The sequence below is a fragment of the Ursus americanus genome, chromosome 23 (assembly GCF_024610735.1).
Source record: "Ursus americanus isolate L20-20 chromosome 23, mUrsAme1.1.p, whole genome shotgun sequence".
NCBI lineage: Eukaryota > Metazoa > Chordata > Mammalia > Carnivora > Ursidae > Ursus > Ursus americanus.
In genome coordinates this window covers 19432083-19455780 of record NC_142149.1, presented here as the reverse complement: position 1 = coordinate 19455780, position 23698 = coordinate 19432083, and the positions used below count along the sequence as shown (strand labels likewise).

At 55.8% G+C, this 23698-nt stretch overlaps 1 protein-coding gene across 1 annotated transcript; it reads left to right on the top strand.

The window, feature by feature from the left end:
• Positions 1-2854: 2854 nt before the first annotated feature.
• STAT5A (signal transducer and activator of transcription 5A) lies at positions 2855-23001 on the top strand. The gene is made up of 19 exons (XM_045781592.2): positions 2855-2974; positions 3794-3931; positions 4265-4421; positions 5571-5660; positions 8032-8206; positions 12857-12987; positions 13270-13421; positions 13889-14044; positions 14439-14618; positions 16157-16244; positions 16342-16464; positions 16831-16923; positions 17609-17815; positions 18422-18516; positions 18620-18750; positions 19224-19379; positions 20073-20124; positions 20432-20539; positions 21572-23001. The coding sequence occupies exons 2-19, from the start codon at positions 3804-3806 to the stop codon at positions 21732-21734; spliced, it is 2385 nt and encodes a 794-aa protein (XP_045637548.1). The 5' UTR covers positions 2855-2974; positions 3794-3803; the 3' UTR covers positions 21735-23001.
• The last annotated feature ends 697 nt before the right edge of the window (positions 23002-23698 follow it).

The following is a 23698-nucleotide window of genomic DNA, read 5'->3' as shown; positions in this document are numbered from 1 at the left end:
AAAAAAAAAGGTGGCTCTGCCTACCTTCAAGGTCGTCGCAAAGATCCGCTGAGTTGAAGGGTACAATGATGTCTGTACACCAATGTGCCATGATTCAGTACAGGCTATGTCTTTACTATGCTAACTACAAACTATGCTAGGGATTATTACTATTCGTAATAATAATTTATGGTCAGTCTTCTTCGGGGGAATGTATTCCCATATGATTTTTATAATCCTTCCTCACTCCCCATGTAATGTTGTATCTTGGAATTGGGAATGAGGGGCAATTAGCAGAGGCCAGCCTGAGATCCCAGCTCAGTCCAGACCGTAGGCAGTTTCTGATCTTCCCGAACCCCATCCCATAGGCCTCAGTTTTCTCCTCTATCGTCTGGGCCCCTGAAACCACCAGGGTGCTTTGTGGTGGGAAATAACAGAGACCAAAGCAGGGGACTGAAAGCAAAAAGAAACCCCAAATTTGACATTTCCGGGTAGTTGTGTTATCCGGAGCCACGACCACAGTCACCTCTGCCCCCAACCCAACTTTGACACCCTTCCCTCCTCCACTCCCTTGGGTGGCCTTTGCCCATCCTGGGAAAGCTCCAAAGCTCCTCCTCCTCCCTGTTGCATCGCAAAGGGAGGGCAGAGGCACAAGGAAACGGAGAGAAACCCAGAGAGAATCGGAGAACCAGACAGAGACCAGAGACCTAGAGAGAAAGAATCAAAAGGAGGAGGAAAATCAAAAAGCAAGAGGAGGCAACAGACAATGAAAGACACTGGGATTCAGGGCCTCACAGACAGAGGCCAAACAGGGAGAGAGCCAGAGTTAGCCGGGGGAGCTGCGACAGCCACTGAACACAAGGTGGGGGCATAGCATGTGTGCTTTCTGAAGCTACGGGGGCACATCCATGTAGGCCAGCCCCTCCAGTTTTGTTCACTGGCACCTTAGTCCTAGTTTTTTAGGAGCCTGGACTATCCACCTTCTAGCCAAGCCCAGCCCAATCTAGCCAGATGTTCGGTGGGTGCAGCTGCCAGCTGGCGCGGCGGTCCCCTGCAGGCCCTGGGGAGCAGGCTGGAGAGGCGGCTGCCTGGAAGTGGGCAGGCAGGGCTCCCACTCTGGACTTGGCATCCCCATATCACCTTCTCCAGATGCCCAGAAGTGGGCACATGGAAAGGGTGGTCCTCCGCCTTCCAGATGTGGCTCAGAGGACTTGGAGCCCAAGGACTCTACTCCCAACGACTGGCTTACCCCTCTGCTGGAACTGAGAGGCTGGAGGGCACAAACCCTCCGTGTAGCAATGGGTTTGCCTCTGCCCCTGACAGGTTGTGTGACCCTGGCCAAGTCACTTCCTCTCTCCAGCCAATGTTGCCCCATTTGTAAAATTGTCTTTACAGGTCTTTCTAGCTCTGACACTTGACTCTCATTCCAGGTGACCTCTAGCTCTGTGTGTCTGGCCCTCCTCTGCCAGATGAATTGCCCCGAGTGAAGGAAGAAGCAAGGGAGAGTCCGCGTGCTTCCTCCTCCATGAGACTAAGAGACTGCAGCCGTGGGTGAGACCCAGCCATCCCAGCTTCTGGATTGGAAACTTGGCTTTTTCTCTGAAGGAAAAAGAACGAAAGTGGGGGAGGTCCTGAGGGGCAAGAAGGTGGGGGAGTAGTGTGAAGGGGTGGGGAATGGAGAGAAAAGGGCAGATCCAAGAAGGCATAGGGAGGGAGGGAGGTAGAGGGGAATGATTCCCTCCAGGACACATGGTCCTGGCCCAGCGAGGCCCTCGCTTGGTGCTGCCAATGCCAACTGCCAGGCAGAGGGGAGGCCCAGAGGAGGGGGAAGCTGGGCAAAGGGGATGGAAGGCTTCCAGCCCAGCCTTGCCCAACTCTGCAGGCCCTGTAGGGGGCTCTCAGGGAGGGGGTTGTGACCCAGGCAAGGCTCAGAGAGGGTGTGCCCAGCTCTGGCAAGGCCTACTGGCAATTGTGAGTTTGTGAGGATTCAAGACAGCCCTCCCGGACCTTTCTGAAGGTAGGCCCAGCCTCAGATGTGACCAGACTGGGTGAGCAGAGGGGCAGGATCATTTATGGATCATAGTCTGTGGACCAGGCCATATACCTGCTGTGTGACCCTGGGCAAGCTCCTTCCCCTCTCTGGACTTCCATTTCTTATCTGCAAAATTTGGGGGAGGGATTTGAAACTTCAGACTGCCAAGGTTCTTTCCTGTTTCCACTGCAGGGGCGACTGCAGGGTGGTGGGAGTAATCGGAGGAGGGGGAGGTGGAGCCCTGGTTGCCAGATGCCTTCTCTGGAATCCCCAGTCTTTCCCCTCCCTAGGGCTTTGCCTCTGAGGTCACAAAAGCTGTGTCCCCAACCCACAGAAACACACACACACACACACGCGCACACACACACACACACACACACACACACACACACACACATTTACTTTTTAAATCTAGAGACTCAAAAGATGACAAGTGCAGAGCTGGAAGGCATCTCCAGCTAGTCCAACCCTTCACTCCTCCCTTTTTACAGGTGAGAAAACTGAGGCCCTGGTTTGGGATTTCCAGAGCCTGGGGTTTCCCCGCTCTCCCACCCCCATCCCCGGCCACTCCACGCCTGCTGCCCGCCAGTCGGGGCCCCGCGGGCGAGGGCTGCCTGGGACTCCCGGGGGACCCCGCCGTCGGGGCAGCCCCCAGGCGCGGCGCCGCCCAGCCTCGCCGCCAGGGGCCCGGCCGTGGCCGCCGCTGCGCACTCGCGGGGGAGCCAGCGACCGAGGGCGGAGGCAGGGAGGGAGCGACAGAGGCTGGGAGGGGTGTTGGCGAGAGCTCGCGCGCTGTGTATGGTCTATCGGAGGCAGCTGACCTTCGAGGAGGAAATCGCTGCTCTCTGCTCCTTCCTGTAGTAACAGCCGCCGCCGCCGCCGCCGCCGCAGGGAGCCCGGGCCGGGAGCGAGAGCCGCGGGGCGGACAGCCGGCCCCGCCGCCGGACCGCTCGGCGCCACCAGGTGGGTGGCCCGGCAGCGCGTCCCCAGCGGCGCGCGCGGAGATGGGGCACTCGACTCCCACCCCGGGTCCCCGCGCCCCGGGACCCGGAGCCCGACGGCCGGCCGGGGCGCGGGGACGGGTGTCCGGGACGGAGAGGGAGCTTCGGCGGGGACGCCGGGCGCGGGACGCTGGAAGCGGACGGACAGAGGGAGGGAGGGGGCGGAGGGTGGGCGCCGTCCCCGCCTGCGGGGAGCAGGGGGCGCTGTCGGGCCGGACAGTGGGAGACCGTGGGGGCACGGCTGGGGGGCGCCGCCGAAGAGGCTGCGTCTGTCTCCCTAGCCCTCCCTCCTCAACCGTCCCAGCCACGTGCCGGCGGGGACCGCGCCGTTGGGTGGGAGCCGTCGGTGCCCTAAATTGGGGCTGGAATAACACCCCATCCCCCTCCCAGAAATTGGGACTCGGGGCTCGAGGCGGGGTGGGGGGTGGGGGTTCTTGCAGCCCTCCCCAGAGGGCCCGTGGGCCTCGGCGTCAAGTTTCTCTTTCAGTTTTCTAGCTGTCCCCCCTCTGGGGAAGCCCCGGTGGGGCGAGGGGAGAGGAAGAGGGGGAGGGCACCTGACTTTCGAGAGCCCCTCCCCAAGCGTCAGCGGGTTCCTTGTTGGAGGGCAGGGCGGCCTTCCCCTCCTCACCATCTTTCTTCCCGCACAGGAAAGCGTGTCTGTGGGAGGGGAGGGGCCTGGCCTGACCGCGGTCCAGGGATGGGTGGGCATGGCAGGGCCAGAGGCAGGCCCAGCCCTCGCTCCTGTCGAGGAGACGCCTCTGCAGCCCTCCGCTCGCCCTAGGTGAACCGACATGGCGGGCTGGATCCAAGCCCAGCAGCTGCAGGGAGATGCGCTGCGCCAGATGCAGGTGCTGTATGGGCAGCACTTCCCCATCGAGGTTCGGCACTACTTGGCGCAGTGGATCGAGAGCCAGCCGTGGTAAGTCCCCCTGCCCTGAGCCGCCCTCTGCGGGGCCTACCACACAGGCCCTTCGACCTTTAGCTCTTCTCTTTGTGTTTTGGTGTGACTCTGGTCCTCCCTGTCCCTCTGTGCAGAAGGGGTGGTGTCCCTGGGAAAGGGGAACAGGGAAATGGGACCTTGGGAGGGGAGAGGGGGTGTTTCTAGACTCTGATGCCTGTGGAGTTGCCCAGAACAAGCCTTGTGGGCTCTGGAGTGCCCTTAGTCTGGAGCCTGGGATTTCCGACTCCCTGTCGGTGCCTGACGTCCTTGCCCGAGGAGAAGCCACAGTAGTCTTCTCTCCCCTGCCCCAAGGGATGCCATTGACCTGGACAATCCCCAGGACCGAGCCCAGGCCACCCAGCTCCTGGAGGGCCTGGTGCAGGAGCTGCAGAAGAAGGCAGAGCACCAAGTCGGGGAAGATGGGTTCTTGCTGAAGATCAAGCTGGGGCACTATGCCACGCAGCTCCAGGTGGGTGTGGACGCGGGCTCATCCACAGGAAAGCACTGTCTGCCTTCTCTTTCCAGCATCAGAACCCCTGGGTTTTTTCCTGGCCTGGTCACTGACTCACCGTGTGACCCTGAGCTAATCGGTAACTTTTCTGCTCTTCAATTTCCCCCACCTCCTCTTTCTAAATCAGACCTGTCAGATGCCTTTAGCATGCTGCAGAGCAAGGGGTGGGATGTGTTTGTCCCCAGCAGAAGGGAGATGGGTGAAGTGGCATTCTAAACAGATCAAGCTAAAGGGATGGAGGTAGACTGAGTCAAGAGTCCTTTGCTTGAGAAAGGAAGATGGAAGGCTCCTTAAAAATGAGGGAACGGGGCAATCAGACATCCCTCCTAGGACTCTTTTAAAGGTGGGAGAACTGCTGAAGTCAGGTGGGGGAGGAGCAGAATTGCCCTGGAGGCAAGAGCTGGATAAAGGAAACTTGGATGAAGGATGTAGTTGTAAGATGTACCTGTCTTTCACGGTAGGGGGTGGGGGAGGTATCAGGAAGAGTATGGGGGGAGAGGAAGTTTTTATGGAAGCAGGAAAGGGGTGTGGGTGGTAATCACAGTCAGGCATTTATTGGAACTTACTTGAATTTCTCAGAGAATCTTACTTAAATACAAGCAGCAGGGTGCCAGGGAAATAAAAAGTCCATCCCAGAAGAGGGAGGAAACAGGAGGGAGCTCCGAGGAAGAGGAAGGCAAAATAGGAACCCAGGGCCAGGGCAATGGTAGAAAGTACCTTGCCCTTGGCATTGGATGCCCCAAGTCTTGAGTCATCTGTTTGCCTCTGGACAAGTACTTAACCTTTCTGAGCATCAGTTTTCTCGTCTGCGAAATGGGGATAATAGTTTCTCTAGCCGTCAGGGTATCAATGCTCTGAAAGTCAAGGAGATGGCAGATTGGAAGTGCCTTGGAGACTTTGTAAACTGGGTTTCTAATGCACTGCAGACCAAATATGAAGATCTGGGAAGGGAAATCGAGGTGTCTGGTGACAGTTCCTGAGGTTTCTTGAGGAAAGCCGAGGCAGAGGCTGGAGGAGATGAAGTTTGGGGGGTGGGGAGCATGGCAACGTGGCGGGCGTGATGGGAGTGGTGGGTGGCCAGTCGTAACGGCTGTTGGATTCTTTCAGAACACGTACGACCGCTGCCCCATGGAGCTGGTCCGCTGCATCCGACACATTCTGTACAATGAACAGAGGCTGGTGCGAGAAGCCAACAACGTGAGTGCCCCATGGGTGTGGGGAGAGGAGCTGGGAAGTCCTTTTTCTTCAGACACAACTGTGTTTTATAAATGCCTGCAAGAGAGCACCAGGGAGATAAGGGACATGGGCAAGTGTGAGAAACAACAGTACGTGGCAGGTACAGTCCCTGTACCTTCTCTTCAGGCCCCGGCTCAACCACTTACTAGCTGTGTGACTCGGGCAAGTTACTTAACCTTGCTGAGCCTCTGCTGTTTCAATTGCTAATGGGGCTCATAACAGTATCTACCTTATAGAGTTAGTGTCAGAGTTAAAAGAGATACTGTGTGGGCCAGGGACAGACAAACAGACCAAGGAAACAGAAGAGGAAGCTCTAAACACACACACACAAACACACACACACACACACACACACACACACACACACACACACACCTGGAACTTCAACCTGCGTTAGACATGGCGTCACAAACCACCAGGGAAAAGATTTGTCCTTTAATAAATGCTGCTAGGCTTGAAATAAGAAATGTTCTCTGGTGGCGTCTGTGAAGAGAGGTGGAGCTGAGGTGCGTGTCAGAAGAGAACCCTGGCAAGCTCAGAGAGGCAGAAAGGGACTCATCCCCGAGCTCTGTAATCATGAAGGCTTTGAACATCTGCTTGAACAACGGGACAGACCTTATCTTATCTAGAGTAAAGCAAGATGAATTTCATAAAGTGGCATCACATAGATAAAGACCCCAGAATAGCGCCTGGAGCTTATTTAAGGACTACTGTGGACGCTGATTTCAGGAATTTTACAGTTAGTTCATTCAGTAAACGTTGGTGGAGGTCCTGTGGTGTCTGACACTGGGCTAGGACTGGAGAAACAGATAAAGGCCCGGTCCCCACCTAAAAGGAATTCAAGCAACGAGAGATTCTCTAGGGGTGAGCTGGCTACTAAGGGGGCATATGTGGAAAAAGTACCCAACTCAGACTAGGGCAGCCTGGTGGGGAGCGGGGTGTCCTGAGCACAGGGATATCTAAACTACAGGGGGAAAGGGGAAGAAGGAGGAAAGATGAGCAAAAGTAACAAGATATGTGTGTGCGCAGGAAGCAGGAACCATCCTAACACATTTGAGGACTTGCAAGTAGTCGGTGGTATTGGGGAGAAGGGAACCAACTGGGGAACCCCAATAGGTAAAGCTAGAGAGGAGGCAGAAGGCAGGTCACAAAGAGTCTTCCGGGAAAACCGTTGTATCCCTCGACTTGTTGCCACCACACAATTATCTGTAAACATATGAATGAATTCAGTTCCTGTTAAGAAATACATGTCTACAGCATAGCTGTTGTCATGGTCAGGGGGAAAATCACTCCTTCTCCCAACCATCAGGCTGTTCTTGAAAACCTGTGATGTGCTACCCCTTGGGGATTTTGTGGCATAGAAGACAGACAAAGTTCTAGCACTTGGGAGCTTCTATTCTAGTGCATGGAAGCAGACAAGAGAGAAATAAAAACATAAAAGAAGAAGACACTTTCAGATAAGGGTGGTGCTCTTTGAAATCAGCCTATTAGAGAAAGTCCCTCTGAAAAGGTGCCAGTTGAAATGCCAGCCTTAGGAAGATTTGGTGCCAGAATGTTCCAGAGTGATGGAACAACAAGTGCAAAGGCCCTGAGGCAGGAACATGTTTGTGTATTCAAGGAACAGAAAGTACCTGGTGTGCTTAGGCAGCAGTGTACTGGGAGGTGGAGGTAGGCAGAAGCTCTCAGCTAGGGCAGTGGAGGCTGTGGGAAGGAGTTTGGATTTTATTCTGAGAACAGTGTACTGGTCAGGCCCTGAAGATTTGGCCCCCTCTCAGCCAGATGTTGAAGGACTAGGTCAGAGCAGGTCACTTAAGTGGCCTTATCGATACCTCCCCTGTAACTTCCCTACTTCCCTCAGTTACGAGAAGGCCTTGAGTGAGGACATGGATGATGTGTGTTCACACAGCCTTGTTCCCCGCTGTGTCCCCAGCACCTCACACAGTCCATGGTGTTGGATCGGTGAACGAATGTGGAATGAAGGGTCGTCGTCATTAGTGGGCAAACCCAGGTAACTCCTGGATGTGTGGAGTTCTAGTGTCTCCAAAGAGAGCTTAGGTGGATCCTGTTTGGTCGACTGTGGTGGAGGCCAGACTGTGATAGAAATTTCTACTATGGCTTAGGAAGGTGGCACAGTTGGTCAGGTCACCTGTCTTCCCTCCTTTTCTCCCCTCTCTGCAGCAGTTCTCACTCATGTGTACAGTTCCTCTGACTCAAAATTGGGCTTCGGGGGTTTCAGCCAGGTTCTAGGGGCTAGCATTGGCTTTTCCTTCCTCAGGCCTGAGGTTTTCTTCCATCCTCACTGTGGCCCGCACTCTCCCCAATCTGTCTCCAGGGTACTTCTCCAGTTGGAAGTCTTGCTGACGCCATGTCCCAGAAGCACCTCCAGATCAACCAGACGTTTGAGGAGCTGCGACTGGTCACACAGGACACGGAGAATGAACTGAAGAAGCTGCAGCAGACTCAGGAGTACTTCATCATCCAGTACCAGGAGAGCCTGAGGGTCCAGGGTGAGGCCCGCGCGGCCCGGGCAGTGTGTGTCACGAGGGCAGGAGTGAAGACCACTTTGTGTGCTCCTGCGAGGCTGGGGCTGTGTTGGTGTCTGTCTCCGCAGAACCTTACCCAAAGCTTTGGAGAAGTAATGGTTCCGTGCCATTGAGCCCCTACTAGGGGCCGGGCTTACAGGCTTTTCGCTTTGCATGCATTTTTCAATTCAGATGTTATAACAGCCCCAAGAAGTAGGTAGCTGTATTATCCCTATTTTGTAGACGGTAAAACTGAGATTCCAGGAGAGCAAGTCATGTGGCCTGGATTGCTTATAAGTTGCGGAACCGGATCTCAACTAGAGCTAGGTCGTAAAATCCCAGTACTTTACTAAACAATATTCTCTCCCTAATTGTAGGTGTTCAGTGCGTATCTCAATGAATGAATGAATATGGACAAAGTGTTCCCCATTCAGAGGGAGGACTTAGGTTGGGAGTCTCCTGGTTGAGCCAGGCTGGGGAGAGGTGGAACTCCAGAAATGCCCCTTCATGAGCCTCCCTGATAGGAGATGGAACTGGGAAGAGGAGGTGACAGTGGAAAATTCTCCTGTCTCCTAGGTCTCTAGATTGCCAGTGGCTGTCATGATAAGTGTGTGGGGCAAGAAAATTTAAGAACAGATGAACTCCCAGTACAATTTGAGGAGTCTTGAGACATGGCCCATCTTCCCCCAACTCCAGACTGACCCCAGAGCTGTTCCATCCCCTCCTCGTGAGAATAGGAAATGTCAAGCTGCCTTTTCTTTCACTCTTCTTTCTCTGGCTTCTTAAGGTAAAACCATAGGTCAGTGACTTTAGACCTTTCTTCTTTTCCGATACATATATTCAGAGCTTTAAATTTCCCTCCAAGCAATGTTCTAGCTGCATTTCATGATTTTAGCTATGCTGTATATTCATTATTATTCAGTTTGAAATATTTTCTTTTCTGAATAATTATTTTGCCCACACATTATTTAGAAGTATATTGTTTAATTTCCAAATATTTGGAAATAATATTTTTTCCCCCATAAGTCATATCATCGATTTCATTTGCATTTTACTATTGAATTCCACTGTTGTCAGAGAACATGCTTTGTATGATCTCGGTTCTTTTAAATTTATTGAGACATGGTTTATGGCCCAGTGTATGCTCTATCTTGGTGAATGTATCTTGTGGACTTTAAAAGAATGTATGTCCCCAGTTGTTTTATTTAAAAGTAGCAATTTTAAGTTAAATAATGTTAACATATGTAACATAACATAATGTTAACATAAGAAACTTACCAAAAAAAGTCCCCCAAACCAAAAAACCAACATCTGTATTTTCCAAAACAAAACTTAGCAAGAAGCATTGCTTTAGATTTTTACACATAAAAGAGATGTGTATTCCTATAAGAGATCGAAAGAGAAAAAGGCAAGTAAGGTCTTCTGACCTTATGAAAACAGGCTTTGTAGGCTTTGTAGGCTCCCAGTAAAGTTCTTGGAGACCCTCTAGGGATCCCTGGTCCGCACTTTGAGAACCACTGTGACCTCTGTCTTTATTGATTTTTTTTTTTTTTTGGCTTAATTGTTCTATCAGTTGCTGAAAAAGGAGGATCAAAATATCCTATTATATTGTGGAATTGTCTGCTTCTCTATTTCTGTAAATATTTTCTTTGTGTATTTTGAAGCTTTGTTATTAGATGCATATAAGTTTATGATTATTATGTCCTTCTGATTGATAACCTTAATAACTATGAAATGCCCTTGTTGGTCTCTGGTAATACTTTTTGTCTTGAAGTCCACTCCAGCCTCCTTATTCTATATAGCCACAGCATATCTTGATACATGTTTCTTAAAATTTAAAATGTAGGTATCATATCGTTGAGTCTTGCTTTTATGAGTATTCTGACAATCTCTTCTTTTAACTGAGGTGTTTAGTCCACTAATATTTAACATACTATTGAATACAGTTGCATTGAGATCTACATTTTAATGTTTATTGTCTATTTTCTCCCTAAATTTTTAGTTATTTTCCTCTGTTCCTTCCTTTTTAAAAACTATTTAAGTTTTTTTTTTAGAATGCTGTTATACTGTTTTATTTCTTTTTAAGATTTATTTAGTTTATTCATTTGAGAGAGAATTCTCTCTCTTTTTTTGAGAGAGAATTCTCTCTCTTTTTTTGAGAGAGAATTGAGAGAATTTTTTTGAGAGAGAATTGAGAGAATTCTCAAATTCAATTGAGAGAGAATATTCATTGAGAAAAAAGATTATTCATTTGACAGAGAGAGAGAGCATGCGGGGCTGGGGCAGGGGAGAAGGAGGAAAGAAGCAGACTCCCCGCTGAGTGCAGAGCCCCATGCAGGGCTTCATCTCAGGACCCTGAGACCATGACCAGAGCAGAAATCAAGAGTCTAGTACTTAACTGGCTGAACCACCCAGGTGCCCCTATGCTGTTTTAATTTTACTATTTAAGCTCTCCTTACCATGCCATGTCAGTGTCTCCCATATTCTGAATTCCTCAACACATTGCCCGAATCAAGGAGGTGTTGAGTACCTGTTGCTGGGATGATTCCAGCATGTCTTCCTCTGAATCCATCTCAGACTGACCCCAGAGAAAGGGTGGCCCTCTTCCTAGATTAGGGAATAGGAGAATTCAGGCTGTCAGTGCTTTCTTCTTTTCTTCCCTCCTTCCTTCCTTTCTTTCTTTCCTTCTTTTAAAGATTTTACTTACTTGAGATAGAGAAAAAAGAGAGGGGAGGAGCAGAGGGAGAGGGAGAAACACACTCCCCACTGAACACAGAGCCGGACAAAGGCTCGATCCCAGGACCCTGAGATCATGACCTCAGCAGAAGTCACACGCTCTCCCCCAGGCTGTCAGTTCTACCCCAAGCCTTTGATGGTTGTTAGTACTTCCAATCTGAATTCTTGGGTTTTCTGTTTCCTATTTCTGGGTTTGGGTTAGATACTGCTTCGAGTCTGTACCCATCATGCAATGTCAGTTCAGTCTCGTTTATCAAGTTCACTCATTAGAAACACAGACTATTCTGTTTATGCAAGAGAAGGCTCAGCTCCCTCCAGTGGAGTAGAGAATTGCCTCACATCTCCTGACCTCCCTCCCAGAAGCTTCTGCAGAGTGCCAGGAGAGACCTAAATGGGTCCCTCACATAGGGAGGTTGGGCGCAGGCGTGGGGATCACCGGCACGCCCCTGTGGGTGGCAGGATTTCTGAGGTGGCTTCAGGACTCCTCTGCTGTGTGCCACGCCTGGACAGGAGTCTTCTCTCTCAGTCCCCGGTCGTGGGATCAGAACTGTATTTCCAGTTCTCTTTTAGTGCTGGGCTTGCTGCGCTTTCCCTGGCCGTCTGGAGTTGCTTTAGTCTGTCCCAGCTTGTGTGTCCACGAGGCAGGGCTTCGGTCAGTGTGACACGGCCCTCGACCATGACATGCCGGTGCTCACATCTTGTCTCAGCCCAAGTGAGGACACTGGGATATTCAGCAAGGCGATGGGCAGGCCGTAATAATGCGAGCATGTAGGCTAGTGTTACCTTTGGAGGCAGGGATGGGTTTGCAAGCAGGGAAGGATGTCCAGGGGGCTTTCAGCGTGGTTTCTCAAGCTGGGTTATTGATACACAGGTGTTCCTTGCATCACTCTCTCTACCTTGCCTGGGTCTGAAGTATTTCATAATAGATTCTCTGTAAAAGGGTAACGAGGCCTCCCCGACTCCCTGTTCCTGCCATGGGTGAGAGTCCCCGCGCTAGTGTGGAGAGAAGCTGCCTCCTCCTCCTGAGACAGTCTTGCTGCTTCTGTGCTGCCAGTGGGCCCTGACCATTCTCTCCCTCGTCCCCGGCTTCTCTGTCTCTGTCTGTGCCTCCCTGTTCCCTTCTGGTTGGTCGGCTGAGCTCACAGTCACCCAAGCTGGACAAACCAACATGTCAGGGCCCTGCGGGCACCTAGAGATACGCCTTGTTCCGTAGGAGAGGGTGCTGTGCTCCGGGGGTGGGACCGAGCCTGCGGGGCGGGGCTTCCCTGAGGAGGCTCTGGCGTGTGGTGTGGGGCTGAGCAGCTGGCGGTCTCTGTCACCCTTGAAACCGGCCCTGGAAGCCACTAGCCAGTAAGGACTCACTCTCACCTCCGGCGCCCTCGTGCCAGGAGCTTCCTTGAGCCTTTTGTGGGTCATCCCTTATTTACTCCTGAGTGACCTACTGAGGCGGGGCCGAGATTCTCCCATTCTGCACATGGGCAAACTGAGGCCCAGAAGAGTGAAATGCTTTGCCCGCATTGCCCCAGGTAGTAAAGGGTGAGGGCACACATGGAACTGGGCAGCGAGGCGCCACGCTGGACCCCCGTGTGGCGTGAGGAGGTCTGGGCAGGCAGCTGTGTAGACTAAGGTGGGAGGGGAGGCCTCGGGGCAGGATCCTGGTCAGCTGTGGCCTCAGGCTTCCATCTGCACACTCCCTAAAGGGGAGATGAAGTGGAGAGGCCAGGGCCCAGAGCCCGCTCACATCTGGCCCCCTTGGCTGCTAGAACCCCAAGTTGCCATTGGTCCGATGTTGGGCAGGGCCTTGAGGGCCTTGCCTCCAGAACAGGTGTGTGTGTTCCACTGGGCTTCCTGCAGGAAGCTGGGAGATGGTGGTCACGGGTGTCCCGTCCCCTGCTCTAGCTCAGTTCGCCGGGCTGGCCCAGCTGAATCCTCAGGAGCGTCTGAGCCGGGAGACGGCCCTCCAGCAGAAGCAGGTGTCCCTGGAGGCCTGGCTGCAGCGTGAGGCCCAGACGCTGCAGCAGTACCGTGTGGTAAGTGGGATCTGCGTCCTCGCCTCCCAGGCTCGGAGGTCCACGTCCCGAGCTGCCCGGGGAGCCCATGAGAGGGCTAGGGCCAGGAAGAGAGCGGGACCGGGAGAGCAGGAGGCTGGATCGCTCTTTCCTTGGGGGAGGGGCACGTGAGGCAGGGGAGGTTTGGGAGAGGAGAAGGCCTGCCTATGCTGGGGCCTGGTCCCCAGTCCCGCCTCCGGAGCCAGGCCTGCCAGGCTGTTCTCTGGGAGCCCAGAAGGGCCTGCTGTCCCCACCTGCCTTCAGGAGCTGGCCGAGAAGCACCAGAAGACCCTGCAGCTGCTGCGGAAGCAGCAGACCATCATTCTGGACGACGAGCTGATCCAGTGGAAGCGGCGGCAGCAGCTGGCAGGGAACGGAGGGCCCCCCGAGGGCAGCCTGGACGTGCTGCAGTCCTGGTAATGGCGTAGGGGGGGTGGCTGGGGGCAGGAGTGCTGCCACCAGCTGCTCGTGCCACCTCCTGCGTTTCCTTGAGCAGCCGGCTCGCTCTGTCCCGTAGCAAGGCTTCGTTCACTAGGGGTTCTGGTTCCCGATGCCGACTTTGGGGCCCCCATCGTGTGCCACCCACCCAGGAAGGGAGTGGCTGTGCTGGGGAGGGGGGCAGGTCTGGGTGTGCGGAGTGACCATCAGGCTGAGTGGGCCCTCTTCAGGGTTGCTCCCCCCGCGCAGTTCCACGTTCCTGAAAGGCAGGGCACTCTGCTCTGCTCTGCTCCGTGGTCAGGAGCGGCGGCTTCGGTGCAGAGCCTTGCTGGGTGAGGGTGGAGCTGGGTCTTGGGGCGTTCTCCCTAGACTGGAGCCTCTGGGCCTCGAGCCCGGGGGATGGGGTGACGCCGTTGTCCTCCCGGTGGCCTGGGCTCCTGTGCAGGTGTGAGAAGTTGGCCGAGATCATCTGGCAGAACCGGCAGCAGATCCGCAGAGCAGAGCACCTGTGCCAGCAGCTGCCCATCCCCGGTCCAGTGGAGGAGATGCTGGCTGAGGTCAATGCCACCATCACAGACATCATCTCAGCCCTGGTGACCAGGTGATAGCTGCCTCTGGCCACGCCCAGCCCCCCGTGGGGTTGGCGCGGGGGAGGCAGGGAAGCTTTGTCCATTGGGGTGGCGTTGGGGGGGCTCTCGTTGGCATCCTTGTCTCTTTTGCCCCGGGCCCCCATTCCCCTCTGTCCTCAGTTGCAGTGGCTACTTGGTGTTGCCCTTGCCCAGTGTCTGTTGTGGACGCGTGGACTGCCCTTGTCCCCCGCAGCCCGCGCCGGCTGCCGAGTCATGTCACTGTCTCCCCTCCCACCACCTCCTCTGAGTTGCTCCGCGTGCCCTTCCTTTGCCTGCTGACCCCGGGGGCTCCCCACACGGTAGGGGGACCGGGCCCTGTCCCCTGAGCCAGCATCATGTGTGGTCTGGTCCCTTGTGTCCCCGCAGCACATTCATCATTGAGAAGCAGCCCCCTCAGGTCCTGAAGACCCAGACCAAGTTTGCAGCGACGGTGCGCCTGCTGGTGGGCGGGAAGCTGAATGTGCACATGAACCCCCCCCAGGTGAAGGCCACCATCATCAGCGAGCAGCAGGCCAAGTCGCTGCTCAAGAACGAGAACACCCGCAAGTACGTGCGGCCCTGTCCCTGCCGTCCCCTCCCTGCATTCTGGACCGGGAGTTCCTGTCTATTCTGTAACTAGGGTCCTAGGTGATGGGGGCAGCTCTGCCTCCCACACTGCAGCCGTGGTCCAGTGTCTTTCCAGTTCATTCTGTCTGTCCTGCTGTACACGTTGTGCCTCTTGACCCATAGTAGGTCAGCCTGGATTGCCCCGCTGGCTTGTTCAAGTGCCTGTGGCAATCCCTGCGACTGAGCTGCAATCCACGCAGTGCTTGGCTCTGTCTCCGCCCAGCCCACAGAGCTGGCCGAGGTCGTGAGAACTGTCGTGTGGGCCAGGGGAGACCGAGGGCACTGTGGGGGCAGGGCAGAATGACAGTGTCAGGATTCAGGATGAATGGGAATAGCTAGTGAGGGCGTGTGGAGAGAGAGGAGAAGAATGGCCTTCAGACAGAGAGAACAGGCGCCTTGTCCGAAAGGAGAGTGTGGAGAAGGTGTATGTGGCTGGAGAACCCAGGGTAGGAGCCAGGGATCAGGGAGGCCAGCCACAAAGGATGCAGAGAATGAAGGAATGAGGGAGCGAATGAGTGAAGTGGGAGACTGGGTTTTGTGTGTTGAGAGCCTACCGTGGGATCTGGCGATAGGATGAGAACGAAGGCAAAGGTTCTCGTGCTCTTAGAGCTTACATTTTGGCCGGGGAGGGAGACAGTTACACGCTTGTAGTAATCCAGCCACGTCAAAAAGTGATGGACTCTAGAAAGAAAATGGAAACAGAGTGAGATCATGGCGTCTGGATAGATGTTACGTCACCATGTTACCTCCTTTCTGAGGAGATGTTTGAGTTGAGACCTAAACAAGAAGGTCAGGAGTGTTGGGGGCAACAGGAAGACCAGGTGCCAAAGTCCTAAGGTCACACCAACTTTGTATGTTCCGCAAACAGACAAGGCAACATAGCTCGCTTGTCCTGCGTGAGGGGAGAGGAACCCACGGGGGCCAGGCAGGGTTTGACCATGGGGTCCTTGTGGGCTGTGGTCATGGTTTTTATTCTAACTGCACTAGAAGCTGCCAGAAGGCCCTGAAGGCCCCCACATCCATCTCAGTGCTGAAGAATTTTTATCCTAATGATAGAGACCCAGAGCCCACCGCTGAACACTTCGCTTTACCCTCAGGCCTGAGACACAGAGAGGAACGCTTTTTTTTTTTTTTTTTTTGAGAGAGAGAGAGAGCACAAGCAGGGAGAGGGGCAGAGGGAGGAGCAGAGGGAGTGGGACAAGCAGACCCCACGCTGAGCACAGAGCCCAACGCGGGGCTTGATCCTGCCACCCTGGGATCGTGACCTGAGCCAAAATCAAGAGTTGGCCACTTAACTACTGAGCCACCCAGGCGCCCAGAGGGGAATGCTCTTAGGGGAAGGGGCAGGGGCTGCTGGAGGGGAATGCTCTTAGGGGAAGGGCAGGGGCTGCTGGCTGGGCTTTCCGGCGTGAGCACGCACAGCGCCATGCCCCTGGCCTGCGGCCCACGTGGCGAGGGGGCTCCCCTCTCCTTCACAGCGAGTGCAGCGGCGAGATCTTGAACAACTGCTGTGTGATGGAGTACCACCAGGCCACCGGCACCCTCAGCGCGCACTTCCGGAACATGGTGAGTCCAGGGCCTGACCCCCGGAGGGAGCGTCCGCCCAGGGCTGAGTCCTCGTAACCAGCGGCTTCTCCTCGTCCCCCAACCTCCCACCCTTCAGTCCCTGAAGAGGATTAAGCGTGCTGACCGCAGGGGCGCGGAGTCCGTGACGGAAGAGAAGTTCACGGTCCTGTTTGAGTCTCAGTTCAGTGTTGGCAGCAATGAGCTGGTGTTCCAGGTGAAGGTGAGGCCTCGCTCTCCCATCCCCCACAGGTCCCCCAGGAAGGGGACGACCTCGCCGAGGCCACCTGACGCGTTTGGGAGAGCCAGAGAGCTCTGTATCCTCACGCGGTCATGGCCCATTTAGCCCAGGAGGCTGTGGGAAACCCTGCTTCGGCTGCTGGTGCCCGCTTGCTAGGTTACAGTCGGGCACCAGCCGCAGAACTTAGGTGACAGGCCAAGAAGAACTAGGTTGTGGGTTTTTTTGTTTAATCTTGCATCGGTTTGATTGGGAGGTTTTGTGGGTGGGATCGTGGATGAGGAATGAGGGCTACGTGAGGGCAAGATGGCGGTCACGTGCCTTCTACACTCATTCCTCTGACTCCCGTAGACTCTGTCCCTTCCCGTGGTTGTCATCGTTCACGGCAGCCAGGACCACAACGCGACCGCCACCGTGCTGTGGGACAACGCCTTTGCCGAGCCGGTGAGTCCTTGTGGGACCCCCAACTCCACCCCCCATGCCCCGGGAGTCTCCCTGGGTCGGCCTCAAGTGCCTGGGCCCCTGCTGGGTGGTCCCCTGCCAACCCCAGGGCCACACCAGAGCTGGGGGGGTGGTAAGGGGCGCTTGTGTGAGCTTGCTGCCCGTGGCATGTCCTCAGGCTCCATCTGGGTTCCGGGTCTCGGGACAAGGACTTTCCTAGGTCTGTGAGCTTAGCCATTCAGCTCTGGTCTCTGATCTTCCTTCCACTTATGGTTTGGGTCCCTGATCTCTATCCCAGACTCCTGGTCTGGGTTTCTATTGTCGTATGCCCACCCCTCTGCCCCTGCTGCCCTGCTTTTCTTTCTTTCTTTTAAGATTTTGTTTATTTATTTGAGAGAGCATGTGCCCGTGCGAGAGAAAGCACAAGCAGAGTAGGGGATAAGCAGGAGAAGCAGGCCCCCCACCGAGCAGGGGAGCCCGACCTGAGGCTCGATCCCAGGACCCTGAGATCATGACCTGAGCCGAAGGCAGATGCTCAACCGACTGAGCCACCCGGGCACCTCTCATCCTGCCTTTTTTTCTCTTGTGTCTGTGTCTCCTTTTCTGGATCTTTCTGTGTGTGTGTGTGTGTGTGTGTGTGCAAATACTTCCTACTCCCTCAGTCTGCTTTCTCTTCTCTCCGTCTCAGGGTAGGGTGCCATTCGCCGTGCCCGACAAAGTGCTGTGGCCACAGCTGTGTGAGGCGCTCAACATGAAATTCAAGGCCGAAGTGCAGAGCAACCGGGGCCTGACCAAGGAGAACCTCGTGTTCCTGGCCCAGAAACTGTTCAACAGCAGCACCAGCCACCTCGAAGACTATAATGGCATGTCCGTGTCCTGGTCCCAGTTCAACAGGGTGAGGGACCCGTCGCCAGCTGCCTGCCTGGGACCACCTGTGCCCTGCCAGTCTTTCCCCACCTCACAGACAGGTTATTGGCCTCGCTCAGCACCCCACCCTCCACCCCGAACTGCCCTCTCCTGCAACCAGGAGAGACGGGGGCTAATACCCCAGGGAATGGAGGCAGGGGCAGCAGGAAACTGCACTTAGCGCTGAGAGCCAAAGCAGAACAGTGGAAGGAACCCAGGGCTGGGAGTCAGGATCCTTGAGTCCCTGTCCTAGATCTGTTAACTAAGTGGCCAGGCCCTTCCTGTCTCTGTGCCTCAATTTCCCCATCTGTCCATTGGGGCAGAAACGACTTTGGGGGTCTCGTCCAGCTCAGACAATTCCGGGCGCCTCCTACACCCGCCCCTGTGTCTGAGAGGCAAGAGGCGGGTTTGGTCTCTCCTCCCTAGGCTACGGGTTGGGGGCTGTGTCCGTTTAGGGACTGCTGGAGTGCGAAACGAGTAGGGCGAGGAATTGGGAGAGGGTGGACGTGAGGACAAGAGGGCATGGACTGTTTCCTGGGCCGCCTGTGATGACGGGGCCGCAAACCCTGACTTGGGGTTTCCTGGGGGCTCTCAGGAGAACTTGCCGGGCTGGAACTACACCTTCTGGCAGTGGTTCGATGGGGTCATGGAGGTGCTGAAGAAGCATCACAAGCCCCATTGGAATGACGGGTGAGGAATCGGGGAATGGGGGGGCCCGGGGCTTGGGAGGCCATGGGCTCTGGGGACAGGAGATGCTGGCCCGGTAGTGACACTGTATGTTCCACGTACCCAGGGCCATCCTAGGTTTTGTGAATAAGCAACAGGCCCATGACCTGCTCATCAACAAGCCCGATGGGACCTTTTTATTGCGCTTTAGCGACTCCGAAATCGGGGGCATCACCATTGCCTGGAAGTTTGACTCTCGTGAGTGCCCCATGTTGCCCGCGCTCCGGCCCCAGGAGCCCCAGCTCCCATTTCCTTGCTCCCCATTCCTCATGAGGTCTGCATTCTTAGAAGATTTCCCCAGGGGAAAGATTGGAACTGAACTCAAAGTAGGGGAAGAGTGTTGCTCAGAAATATATTCCCTTTCTACCATTTTCCATCGTGGAGAACTGAAGATCACTGACCCCATAGCCTCCAGAGCCGCTGGGGGAGTTCTTCAGCGGTTCTGAGTTCTCCCTTCTCTGCCCTTGCTGGCATCTACTTGCTTGGTTCACTGGGTAGAATGTTCCCATGGTCACTTGCTCGCCCTGTGCCAAGGAGTGCAAGCCAAGGCGGAGAGTTGCAGAGCGGGCTAGTAAAAACCCAGATGTCTCTACAAGCCCAGTCTCAAACCCCATGACCCTGACCCTCCTCGTGAGGTCGTGGGGGTGGGAATGAGCGTGTCCTTTTCACAGCTGACCGCAACCTGTGGAACCTGAAGCCGTTCACCACACGGGACTTCTCCATTCGGTCGCTGGCTGACCGGCTGGGGGACCTGAGCTATCTCATCTACGTGTTTCCCGACCGGCCCAAGGATGAGGTCTTCTCCAAGTACTACACCCCTGTGCTTGGTGCGTCCCGCCCTGATACTCCTGGGCCTTTCCGCAGCCTGTGGACAAAGCTCTTGGGACAAGGCAGCGGGGACATCCCAGGAAGAGCCCAAGGGCCATCTCCCCCGTGGATGTAGTCGGTGGCTTGGTGGGGAGCACGTGGAGGGGATTTCAGGGCGCTCAACTGAGAGGGAAAACAAACCCTCTGACCCAGCTTTCTTCTCTGCAAAGCAAAAAGCTGGGTGGATTCTCACTTCGGCGCTCTTGGAGGAAGAGGAGGCAGGGCTGGCCAGGATAATCCGACCCACAGATAATGCACTCCTCCCATCTTAATCAGCCGCTCTCATGGCTCCCACCCTCAAACCTGCCCCCAAGTTGAACGTGGGAAGCAAAATGGACAGGTTCTTCCTCTTCAGTTTGTCCCCGGTCCATTGTGGGGTTTGCTGCTTGGTGTTGATTCTGCTTCCTTGGCAGGGGTGGGGTGAGGAGAGAGAAAGCAAAGGGCCAGGAAAGGAAGCAGGAGAAAGGATGAGGTGGGATTGAGGGGTCTGGGGGGCCCTCGGGCGGGGCCCATCGGCAGGTGTTTATAGGAATCTGTGGGAAGTCTCATCCCCGCTGCGGCCCCACGGTGATGTGGGTAGGAGGCAATGCCATCGGCTTCCACTGCCTGGGAGCTCCCAGACGCTGGTTCTCATCACGCTCCCCTCTCGGCAGCTAAAGCGGTGGACGGATACGTGAAGCCACAGATCAAGCAAGTGGTCCCTGAGTGAGTACCCAGGGTGCAGCTCTGGTCTCCTGCTGCCTCCTTTCTCCTCCCCCGGGCCCCCCTCACCCCTCACCGCTCCTCCTCCCACTCACAGGCCCTGCGTGGCCCAGCCCTTCCGTCCCCCCTGAAACCTGGCTCAGGAGAGGAAACTGGGCTTAGTCCCAGTGGGATCGGGACCCAGGGCCCCACTCCTGCAGCTGGAGTCCCAGGCCCAGTGGGCACTTTGTCCTTCCACGCCCCCAAAAAGGTGTAAAAATGCTCAGTGAGCTGCTGCCCTGAGGCCACTGAGGCTCTGTGTCTCCTGCAGGTTTGTGAGTGCGTCTGCGGACTCTGCCGGGGCCAGCGCCACCTACATGGACCAGGCCCCCTCCCCGGCCGTGTGCCCCCAGGCTCATTATAACATGTACCCCCAGAAGTAGGTGGTGTTCTCATGGGGCTCCGCGGGGAGGAAGTGGGCACCTGGCCTCAGGCTGGGCCCCCGGAGGGCTGGTGGGCAAAGGCACCCAGAGCCCCTGGAGGTCTGAGACCACCCAGGGCAGGCTCTAGCCTGTACCGCGGTGCAGGGAGGGAGATCAGGCAGTAAAAAGCATAGAGCATAAGCTACAGACGGCAGGGTCCTTGCTCGGGTGCTGACCAGCTGTGTGACCTTGGGAAAATGACTGAGTCTCCAGGTGCTTGGTTTCCGCCTCTGTAAAGTGGAGGCAAGAATACCTACCACATGGGATTGGGGCAGGACCGAGGGAGTACAGGTAAAGAAAGCATTTAGCTCAGGTGGCGCTGTTGTAAGCATAGCTACAGATGGGGGGTGGTTCTTAGGAGTTGGATGGAAACGGGGTATTACGTGCTCCTCTCTGGAGTTCCCAGAGCAGAGAATTCATCCTCTCCTGAGCTGTGGGTGGCCCCAGCTGGATGTCTGGGTGCCTGGGAGGCACAAGGTGCACTGGGATGACCATAGGCTTGAGCGTCGCAAAGACTGGAATTCCAGTCCTGAACCCATTTGCCAGCCAGGTGGCCCTGAGCAAGTTTGCGAACACGGTTGAGCCTCAATTTCCCCCTCTGTGAAGTGGAGCAAATACCTACCTCAAAGGCAGCTCAGGATTGGAGTAACGTGGGTAAAAATGAAAAAGCCCAGCCCGTTGTAGGTGCTCAGCAAATGGAGTCCATGATGGAGTGGAGTAGCGTCGCAGTGGGCAGAACTCACTGACCCAACCGCCTCATTCAGCAGAGGAGGACAGGGACAGGGGAGAGGAACTCTGCGCCCACTCAATGAGTCAATGAGAGTTGAGACTAGAACTTGAGTAATGAGCCAATGACTGACGTTTTCATTTTGGGGTTAGGGGGGCGTCCAGCCGGAGCCAGCCGTGTTCCCCTGAGACTGCGGTCTGAGTGGGGAGGGGACCAGAGGCATGCCAGCTCCCTCTGACCTCCCTCTCGCCCTCTCTCCCAGCCCTGACCCCGTCCTCGACCAGGATGGAGAATTTGACCTGGATGAGACCATGGATGTAGCCCGGCACGTGGAGGAACTCTTACGCCGCCCGATGGACAGTCTGGACCCCCGTCTCTCCCCACCCGCTGGTCTTTTCACTGCTGCCCGAGGCTCGCTCTCATGAATGTTCGAATCCCACGCTTCTCTTTGGAGACCACACTCAGTGTTGAAGGGGTCATGTTAATGCTGATTTTAGTGTTGCTGTGCATACTGATGCCTCTGCTGGCAGCACGCGTACACACGTGCACGTGTGTGTGTGCACACGCACACACACGAGGTGTGCCTGCCTCGCCTTCGCCCTGCTGGGTGCGCGGCGGCAGCAGCAGCCACCAGCTTGCTCTTCAGATCAAGGCACCCGAGAGCCCGCCGGGCCCGTGTCTGTGGCGGAAGGGGCCCCGCTGCTGCTGCTGTCGCAGGCACTCAGTGCGGGCCAGCCTGTTCCCCCAAGGCCTTGCCTGCCTCGCAGCTGTTTGAATGAAAGCATTCAAGAAGGGGCTCGGGGACGGTAACGTCTCTGAGCTTAAATCGTAGTCCTGAGTTAGCAGCTTTGGTTCCCAAATGTGCGCGTGTGCATCATGTTCGTGCATCTCTCGTCACGCACGTGTGTGGGTCTATCGATTCTTTCCCTCGGGAGGGGGGCTGGGGTTCAGTTGTGAGTAGTATTTTATACTTTATCTAATGACTATGGACTCGAGACTGTTTGTGACCTGAGAGCTTATCTAGACTGTGGCCCTAATGCAGCAGAAACGGGTCATCGGAATCAGGTCTGTCAGAGCTGCTCTGAGTACGTAGTCGCTTGGCCTCCTGGCCTCCTGGCCTCCAGCCAGGGGACCTGGGCTTCATGTCTGTGGTGCTGTTGCCCGGACCGGCTATCTTTCTCCAAGTGCCATCCCCTCCCCCCGATCTGGCCCCAGCTTCTTTCCCTGAGGCTCTGCTACCTTGCTCCTAGGAAAGGTGGGAGAGGGGCAGGAACCGGTCTGGGATGCGGTGGGTGAACAGAGGGCCGGGACTCGCAGGGCTGGTCCCCGTCTCCTCCTGGAAAACAATTGCAGCGGGAGACCGCTGCAAAGCAGCCACTGCTGCATGGCCGGGGAATCTGGAGCGAGGGGGGAAAGCCGATCTTGTTCTCCTCTGTTGGGAGGTGGGCCTGGACCAGGCCTCATCACAGCTGCAGAGCACTGAGGTCTGAGGAGTTCTTGCTCCCGACCTCACGTGCTCCTCCCTCTGAGGCTCTGTGACGCGCAGCTGGGGCAGCTGGGGGCAGAGGGTCGGGAGTCCCAGGTTCAAACATCCCGGAAGGAAGGTGGGGACCAGAAGAGGGATCCTTGTGTACTTTGTACATAGGCCACATGTTTGTGTAAACAGTGTTTTCAAATAAAGTATTTTTTTCATAAATCTGCTAGCATGCCCCCGCCCCCCGTGGGCAGCCCTGGCTAATGGGGATCCCTGGCGCTGGGGTCGTTTTGTTACTTCCCTCCTGTGTGGCTGATGCTGTAATGTTTCCCAAGCTACCACTGCGCTCCCTCTTCCGTGTGTTAAGGGTGCCCACCAGCCCTGGAATGCCAGTCTGTGCTGCTCAGAAGACAAATCGACTAGGGCTGGAGGCCTTGGGGGAAGGGGAGTGGCAGGAATTCCGGGGCGAGGGCCCGCAGTGGGAAGAATGGGGGTCCGGTCCTCTCCTAATCAGCTGCTGCTATAAGCAATCTTGAAGCCCTTGCGTGATGGCCAGTGCCAGGGGCAGCAGAGAGCCTCACCAGCAGTCCCTCCTCGCCCAGCCTCTTCCTGGACACCAGCAGGTGGCACCATCCCGCTGCCACCAGCCTTTTCTAACGGCCAGCCGGCCCGCTGCCCTGTAGGGAAGCTGGGCGAGGACGATGATCTCCTTCATCAGGGGCTGTCACTGGGGCAGGGCGGAATGGGTTGGGGAGCTAGGACCTACCCGTGAGGTTTCTTCAGAGCTCAAAGCAAGGGAAGAGGGGTTTGCAGCCTGCCCCAAGGAGGCGCAGGGGCCCTGCGCGGAGCTGGCGGGGGTGGGGCGGCAGGGAGAGCAGCCGCTATCTCCCCTTCCATCTCTGGGGGGTGGCGGCG